General features: G+C 36.0%; 1 protein-coding gene across 1 annotated transcript; it reads left to right on the forward strand.

The window, feature by feature from the left end:
- Window positions 1–3,138: 3,138 nt before the first annotated feature.
- On the forward strand, window positions 3,139–4,068 carry LOC120524625 (olfactory receptor 1496-like; the record flags this gene model as incomplete). The annotated part of the gene is made up of 1 exon (XM_039746456.1): window positions 3,139–4,068. A coding segment is annotated over exon 1 (930 nt), but the record flags the coding sequence as incomplete, so codon positions are not given.
- Between the last annotated feature and the right edge of the window lie 4,640 nt (window positions 4,069–8,708).

Raw genomic sequence — 8,708 nt, forward strand, 5'->3', positions numbered from 1 at the left:
AAGCACCCTTGTTTCCGCGTCATAATAGTACAGGTACACAGTTCTTACAATAACTTCAAAATCAGAGGATGGGATCCAAATTAGGAAAAAATGGGAACTTAAACAAAGAGACTGATGCATGAATGGAACAAACTCACCCATTAGAAGGCAAGTTGGAAAAATTAAGCAAGTTTCTTTCCACAAAAACTGAAACCAGTCATCCTTAAAAACCATCATGATAATATGGGGCATAAAGTATCGGATCTGACAAGGTGATTCATCTGGCTACATAAAAATTTTATTGGCCTTGCATGCAAAGTGAGATTGAAGATTATGTAATTCGACAATGCGCCTGCATCAAGCAGAAGCACCCTAGCACCCCAGATATGGCACCCATGGGCTCTATTACTAAGAGCGAACCTTTTGAGCTGCTCTCTGTGGACTTTCTTCACCAAGTAAAGGAGGTTTTGAACAATCACTTCCCTCGCTTTGCACAAGCATATGCCACTGAAAATAAATCTGGAAAAACTGCAGTTGAGAAGATTTCCAGGTCTTTATCCCCTGTTTTGGCTACCCTGCAAACCTGCACCATGACTAGGGGCGTGAGTTTGAAAATTACTTATTCCAGAGGCTCCAACAACTATCTGGAATAGAATACCACCTCCTATCATCCGCAGTGGAATCCAGTAGAACAATTCAATCCAACTCTGCCTCAGATGCAACATACCTAGGAAGAAGAGAAAAAGTCCAAATGGAAAGATTATTTACTACAAATTGTGCATGCATAAAATTGTACAAATCAACTGGCTATTCACCATTTTTTCTCTTGTATGGCAGCGCTCCAAGATTGCCTATTTATTTTTTGTTTAAACCTACAAGTGACAATGGGAAAACAGACAGCCAGAACTTTATACAAAAACGGGCAACCAAGATGAAAGAAGCTTAACAGATTGCTGCAGATAACAGTCGGAAAGCATCAGCCAAGGGTAAGCAGTACTATGACTGTACAATGAAGGGCACTATCCTTCAACCAGGTCACATAGTCCTAGTCAGAAACCTATCTGAGAGAGAGGGCTCAGGAAAACTCTGTGATTACTGGCAAAAGAAGGTATGTCGTATTGTGGGGAGAATTAAAGATAGCCCAGTATACAAGGTACAGCCAGAAGCTGGTAGCAGAATATCCTGGACAAATCCCCAGTTGTTACCAGACTCAGGCCTAGGGGAACCTGGGCCAGGTACAAGCCACTGTTGCTACAGGTGTACCCACAGCAATATGGTGAAAAATTATAAAAGAAGCAGGCAGCAGTCATGAGTCTCAGACCATAATTCTCTGTTCTTTATTTTCATTTATCCAGAAATATATAAATTCTTCAATCTCTACATAGATCAACATGGCGATCAGTTAAACAATGGTGCATGCCAATTGTCTCTGCAGAACAACAGTTTAAATGCATTTACTTTAGTTCAACAATAATATTGTTGTCAGCTATCAAGAAGAACCTGATTAGAAACCAATGTCCCCAGAACTCGTTTATTTTCAAAGGAAGCAGGCAGTTCTGTATGACCATATTGTATGTTGATGAGATACTAATCAAAGCAGTCTGATTATTCAAAGACAGGTGACTCTTTTGCAAGACAGGTAAACATTAAGGTCCTGTAGATAGCAATCATCAATCACCTGTAGCAGAATTTTCCGCAAATTTTGTCTTTTCTTTAAAACACTGAATTCAAGCCCATTACACTTTCAAAAGCTTGTAATTATTGAGGACATTAGTATGGAAGGTACCTGGGTAAGGGATTACCAAAACAGTGAAGATGGCTGTTTAACACAGACACATGAGTAGGTTCAGTTCTTCTCTTCGCTGAATGTGGTTTGACATCATTTATTGAAAGCCATCATATGGGCCTTAATGATTACATCCTGGCATTGGATCTGTTCGTCTCATGATGAATGTTAATATAGTTCTAAAGATCTACCACTCACAGTCCAGTAGAAAAGCATTTTACTAAAAATATTTTAAATAAATAACCAAACACCACATCAGTGATTATATTGAATGTTTATGCATGAACATCGCCTCAGTCTTTACTCTGGTCTTTGAAAGCATATTAAAGATATCTCCAGTGATTTAACAAAGGGTAACATTCACTCCTATCATGAATATAATTAACATCTCATTACAAATCCTTCCATCCCCATATAAAATGATTTCCTGCAAAAGAAAAGTCTGCAGATGGCAAAATAGATGGAAATAAAGAGAACACGGTAAGCATTTGAAAAGTATTTGCAATTTATGTTAACAGACATTAGTTTTACTTCATTGCTTTTTGAATAAAACAGCACCTGTGATTATTCCTATAATTAATTATTTTCTTTTTCTTTTCATGTGATACATTTGCATCTCTGAAAAACTAATCAAATAGTCAAAGTAAAATTGGAACAAAATGCTAAAGAGTTCATCTAAAAGAGTATTTTTATATAATGTATGTTAATGTATCTATGCAGACATCTGAAATGCTAAGATAAAAAGTGTATGTTTTTATTTATGTTTTCAATATTGAAATAAAAATGCATATCATATCCTACATACATGTATACCTTAATTGCAATGCATAAAGAAAGAAAGCATTCCAGCACATTCCCTTTGCACTGGATAAAATGTTTATTGAATTTCTTTTTTTTTCCCTATCCTTATATTAATATAAGCACACCCCATATTTCAGTATGCCTTCTATGGGAGATTTTCATTTTTAGTGTTATACAGTCTAATTTTAAATTTAAAAGTGTCAGGGAATAAATGCCAGGGAATTCTATACATGATAAGTATTATAAACACAAAAGCCACTGTATCAATTGAACATGTTGTTCTGAAGTTCCTGATATGAATCTCTTTGAAAAAGGATAAAATTAACATTTTATATCATTTTATGGTGTGGTGGGTGCAGCAATGTGCTGTATCAGTGTCAGCTCCCAACCTCCTCCTCCTGTAACAGTAAATCTATGTATTTGAAATGCAGTATTTATATGTCATATGTCTAGAGTTCCAAAATGGTTATTGATACAATGCTCAAGTTAGAGTTTAAATAAACAACAAATATCTAATTATCTTTTCTGTAAACTCTTTTTTTAGAAAGCTGAAAATCCAGGAAGCTGCTTCCATGAGCTCTCAGAGCACAGCATATTCTGTGAATAATACTTTTGTGCATCCGGAAATGTTTTACATAAGTGGTTTACAAGACATGCCCTTTGCCAACTGTTTTTATATTTTTTTATTTATTACGTATATTGTTACACTGCTTTGTAATGTTTTTGTTATTGTATTAATATATTCTGAGCAAAGTCTTCACAATCCAAAATATCTTGCTGTTAGTCATTTAGCCTTTGTTGATTTATTTTCAACTACAGCCATCATTCCTAAACTAATCGAAATGTTTCTTTTTACCTCCAATTTTATAACATATAAAGCGTGTTTGGCTAGCATGTATTTTGTTCATTGTTTTAATGCGGTACAATCACTTTCATTGGTAGTATTAGCTTATGACCGATTTCTTGCCATATGCTTCCCTTTACAATATCACAGCATTAATACTAATAGCAGGATGATAATAATTATATTCTCAGCTTGGATGTTTTCTGCTGTTACATTATCTATAGTGGTCCTCCTGATTACCAGGCTCAGCTTCTGCAGGTCTACGGTGGTACAGAGTTATTTCTGTGATCATGGACCTGTGTACCGCTTGGCCTGCAATGATTTTTATCCAAACTATATAATGGCGATTCTTGTCACTGCACTGCTGCTTTTTGTACCTCTGACACTCATTCTCTCCTCATATGTAGCCATTGGATTTGCATTGTCAAAAATTACGACAACAGAAGGAAGGCAGAAAGCGTTTAAAACCTGCACGTCACACATCATCTTGGTGACAATGTTTTATCTTCCATTGGCAGTTATATACGTGGCAGCTCCACTACTAAATTTTCCTCCCAATGTAAGAATTGTAAGCAATTCATTGTCTGCAACAATTACACCAATGATGAACCCCATAATTTATACACTAAAAACTGATGAGATGATGGAGTCAATCAAAAAACATTTTATAAGAATACAAAAGAAGGACAGAAAAATATAAATTATCAAGGCACTAGGATGATAACTGTGTTATTATCTCAAGTGATTTTATTTAAATAAAATACAAAATAATACCAAAATATCTCAACTATCTTATAATAATTCCTAAATATGTACATTTTATTTTATTGTTGTCAACATTGAAAATAGAATTTTCTTATTATTTAATAACTGGCTTCTATTGCAGTTTTGAATTTGTGGAAATATCTTAACCTTTTTTTCAATTTCGTTATCTCCACTGCAAAAGAAATCTGCTGTCCACTTCTTGAGGTTTGTGGATACCCAGAAATTAATGATTAGTCCAATGGCATATTGTTATGATATTTCACTTATATTAAAATATTATGATTGACTTATGATTAATGAAGATGAATAAAGTATACTTTTGGGTAAATATTTAATTGTTAAGTGAAAAACTTAAAATAAAAAAAACAGATTAAAATAAACTGCAATACTCTCAGGTATGTTTGTGCGCTTGCTCTCCAAACATGACTGGTTGTCTAACGTCAATTTAACTTAATTTATTTTATTCATATAGAATGCTCTTCCCTGATGCCTGACTCAAATTGCTCTCAAAGATTTATTAGTACAAAACAGCAACAGTAAAGCAGATAACCTTACAAGGAGCAGGTCATTTAAAAATGAGAAAAGTATCAATAAAGTTTTGTTTGGTTGAAAGCAAAAATTAAACATATGGAACCCTGTCACTGTCTTAATTTTTTCTTCAGATATGACATTTATAGTGGATAAAATATTATAATTTCTTATGTAAGAAATGTGTTCAATTTGAACAATTAACATTTTCCAGGCACAGCTTTAAAACTGCCCTTTGCTGAAAAGAGAACAATTAAAACATCATAAAATTGCAGTCCTTTTCCTAAGGTTTAATTCACTTCTCTAAAATCTAAAAAGTAAATCAATAAAAAGTATAATAACTAATAGTAAACCTGGATGTATTAAACAATGTTTACTGTAAGTCCTTGAAAAGTGCAAAATTTGACTGAGTCCAAATACAGTAATTACGACAATGCCTTGGTTTCAAATCCATGTAATTTTACTAAAACAGGTGACATTTTGTGTTAACAAAATGTGCCTATACAGTACTTTGGGATTTATCCATTATTAAATAAATAGTTTAATACCACATAGTCACTTGTGGTATTACTGTAATACAAATATTAACATGTAACATTTTTCTCACTTAAAATGTGCTATATGAAATGTTATACTAAATTTAAGTGTTCCTCCAGTGCTGCGTCCTTCTTCTTGATTCTTGTGATGAAGGCCTGAAATCAGAACATCTCCAGAGACTCTCCACCTGATCAATCCTTGATGATATCTGTAGTCAGGTGACACGGGGAAATCTAACATGGATGTTTCTAATTTGTTTGTAAATAAATAAATAAATTAGAGTTAAACCAACATGGTCTTCTATACTAAATTACATCAATGAAAATAATTAAAAACAATCAAGGATGTGTTTTCCAAAAATGTTCAATCTTAATGAATAATGAATAAGATAATAAACAACAAAGGTAAAGAGAGGAGTACATTTTGTAAGCATTTCCTGAACCCCTTAATTATGCGACATTTAACAAAAGAATTAAAGTACTTCTCGGTTGGCTCTTCCTTAGCGTCCTTGTAAAAACACAGACTGTTGATAACAAGACCATTAGTCCTACGTATTTCAATCATCATATACTGTATATATATTATATTGTGACACCACACATATACAAAATTTAAATGTAAATGTGCTCAAAACATGATGCAGCTTCCTTACAAAAAAAAAACAATGGTAAGATGCGACAAAGAAGGCAAGCAACACTTCACAAAACAGCAGTCAAAATAACATAAGTAGGAGGTGGCAAAAATGTATATGAAAATATTGTTTTTCAACACTCATGGAAGCCCCAAGGACTCATACAGGCACTGGAATCGCAATTTCCATAAGCCCAGAGTGTGCACTACAGCAGTGCAAGTGCTTTGGGGTGCGGTATTATACCTCTCTTCAGCCACAGATTGGAAATTCAACTCTAGAGAGAACATCCACTGTGTCCAGCAGTAGCCATCCACCAGAAAATGTACCATCAGTTCCCATCTGACACACTATAGAGTTGGATCAGACATTAGCATTGTGTGTACTTTCAGGCTACTTTGCTACAATGTCTGTAAAAAGTCTCAGATGGTTGCACATCATCTGGACATTTAGCACTAAGGACCTTTTTTGTCAAGTGTAGATGGGATTCAAGAAGCTAAGAGTATAAAAAGGCATAAGCGTTTCATCTTATGCACTTACTGTACAATGCCTGTTACGCTTGCCACTGTATGTAGATATATGCATGGTGCAATAAAAATCTGGTCAGTGAATGTGCAGATTTGGACACAGCAGCCCTGCTGAGTCAGAAAAACTGATTTAGCTTTTAGCCCAAGAATTGGGGTTCAATCACAGAAGCTCCATCCAGCGCATTGCTCTGGTTGTAAATGACGCCTACTTCTGGTCAGTCAGGTCGTGACTAAATGGCCCCACTAGGCAGATTCCCAGCACTGAGGGGAGAGAAGGAAAAGAGGATGTTAGCGACAGCACCTCCTCTCATCACAGCTCCACAAATGGAGAAGACGAATTACGTATCATAAAGTAGTTTTTATTCCTGAGTTTTTAGACGATTTTAGAGGAATGGAAGAAACGGATATAGGACACAGCCTCTAAAAAACGCATTTCTAAACGGGATACACTCAACAAAAAATACAACTTCTCCAAAAGACAGCTCTCCACTACAGAACACAATATTCTCGCCAGAGGAATGAAATTCAACCACAAAGACGCATCCGACATGAACTTCCTAGGTGTCCTGGAACTTATCTTATTAACCGAGAAAAAGACAACGCACAAGAAATAAGGTGCACCATCGCCAGCTAGTTACACACAAGACATCCGACCACACATATTTCGACAAAAGAACAGAAAGCACTACGATCGCTACAGAATGATAAGAGCATCATTATTACACCAGCCGATAAAGGAGGCGCAACTGTCGTATTAGACAAGGGACAATATACCACAGCAATGGAAGAAATGCTTTCACCAACACCAACACTTATCAACAGCTGAATAACGACCCAACTAAAACAACGTATAACAGAATAAACACCACTCTGATCAAACTCTGAAATAACAACCGCCTCGACACACATAATTATTATAAAATGAAATCCAGCGATGCTAACTGCCCTGAATTTTATGGACTCCCAAAAATACTTAAAACACCACTGAAATTCAGACCAGTGGTCAGCCTAATAGGTGGACCAATTTACAACTTGTCAAAAAGACTTTTCCAGATGCTGAAACATTTAACTTATGACTCGGAATATTCAGTGAACAGCGGCGAGTTGGCATTGTAGTGCTTGAAAAATGTATCCTTTGCCGAGGATGAGGTCATGGTCTCGTTTGATGTTATGTCGCTATATACCATGATTCTGATTCATTTGGCCAGAGAAACACTATTAATGAGACTGAATAGTGACCCCACCATAGAGACAAGAACTAAGCTGTACACTAAAGATATAATGCACCTAATATCTCTTTGCCAGAAAACTCACTATCATTTCAACAGAAAATACTACATCCAAAAAGAAGGCATGCCAATGGGATCGCTGTTATCAGGACTTCTAGTGGAACTGGTAATGCAGCGATTTGAAAATGTGGCTCTATTCCAGTTCACACCCAAAATTTGGATACGCTACATAGACAACACATTCGTCATATTAAAAAATGGCCAGCAGAACGAGTTCTACAACCACATCAACACAATATTCTCTGCAATCCAATTCACCATGGAAAAAGAAATAAACCAACGCATCAGTTTCCTGGACATCTCCATTGAAAGAAATAATGACACCACCCTGATAACAAGTGTTTACCTTAAGGAATGCTATGCAGACAAGATATTACACTTCGCCAGCAATCACCCAGCATCTCATAAACGGAGCTGTATTAAAATTCTGTTCAGAAGAGTCCACACCCATTGTAATACGAAGGAAACAAAAACGAACAAAAGACATTATCTTTTCCATCTTTCACTTCAAATGGATATTCAAAGACATTCATGAAACAATACCTACACAGGAGACGCGAGAGAACTCAGCATACAATTGACTCGAACCAGACCTCCCCATCTCATCTGGCACACACTTCCTTATCATCAAGGAGTGTCAGAAGGCGCAGCACGCATCCTGTCCAAATCAGGTATCAAAACAGCACACAAGCCTTCGAACAATCTGTGCACTGTCCTTTTCAATGCCAAAATCAAGAAATTGACAGCAGAAACACGAAACGCAGTTTATAGCATTCCATGCAGTTCTTGCCCAGCGGTATACATAGGACAAACATCAGAAAGAATCGCAACACGTATATAGGAACATTGCAACGCCGTCAGACGGAAGGACTCACGATCATTGATCTATACGTATACAAAATCAACCGGACATACATTCAACTGGGACAATGTACAAGTAAGATTTAAGGCCAGTACTAAAAAGTGCCAGAGAGATGGCTGAATCTTGGCTATCAAACGAAAATTTTAACAGACATTTGGACGT

The sequence above is a fragment of the Polypterus senegalus genome, chromosome 2 (genome assembly GCF_016835505.1).
Source record: "Polypterus senegalus isolate Bchr_013 chromosome 2, ASM1683550v1, whole genome shotgun sequence".
In the NCBI taxonomy this organism is placed as follows: Eukaryota; Metazoa; Chordata; class Cladistia; order Polypteriformes; family Polypteridae; genus Polypterus; species Polypterus senegalus.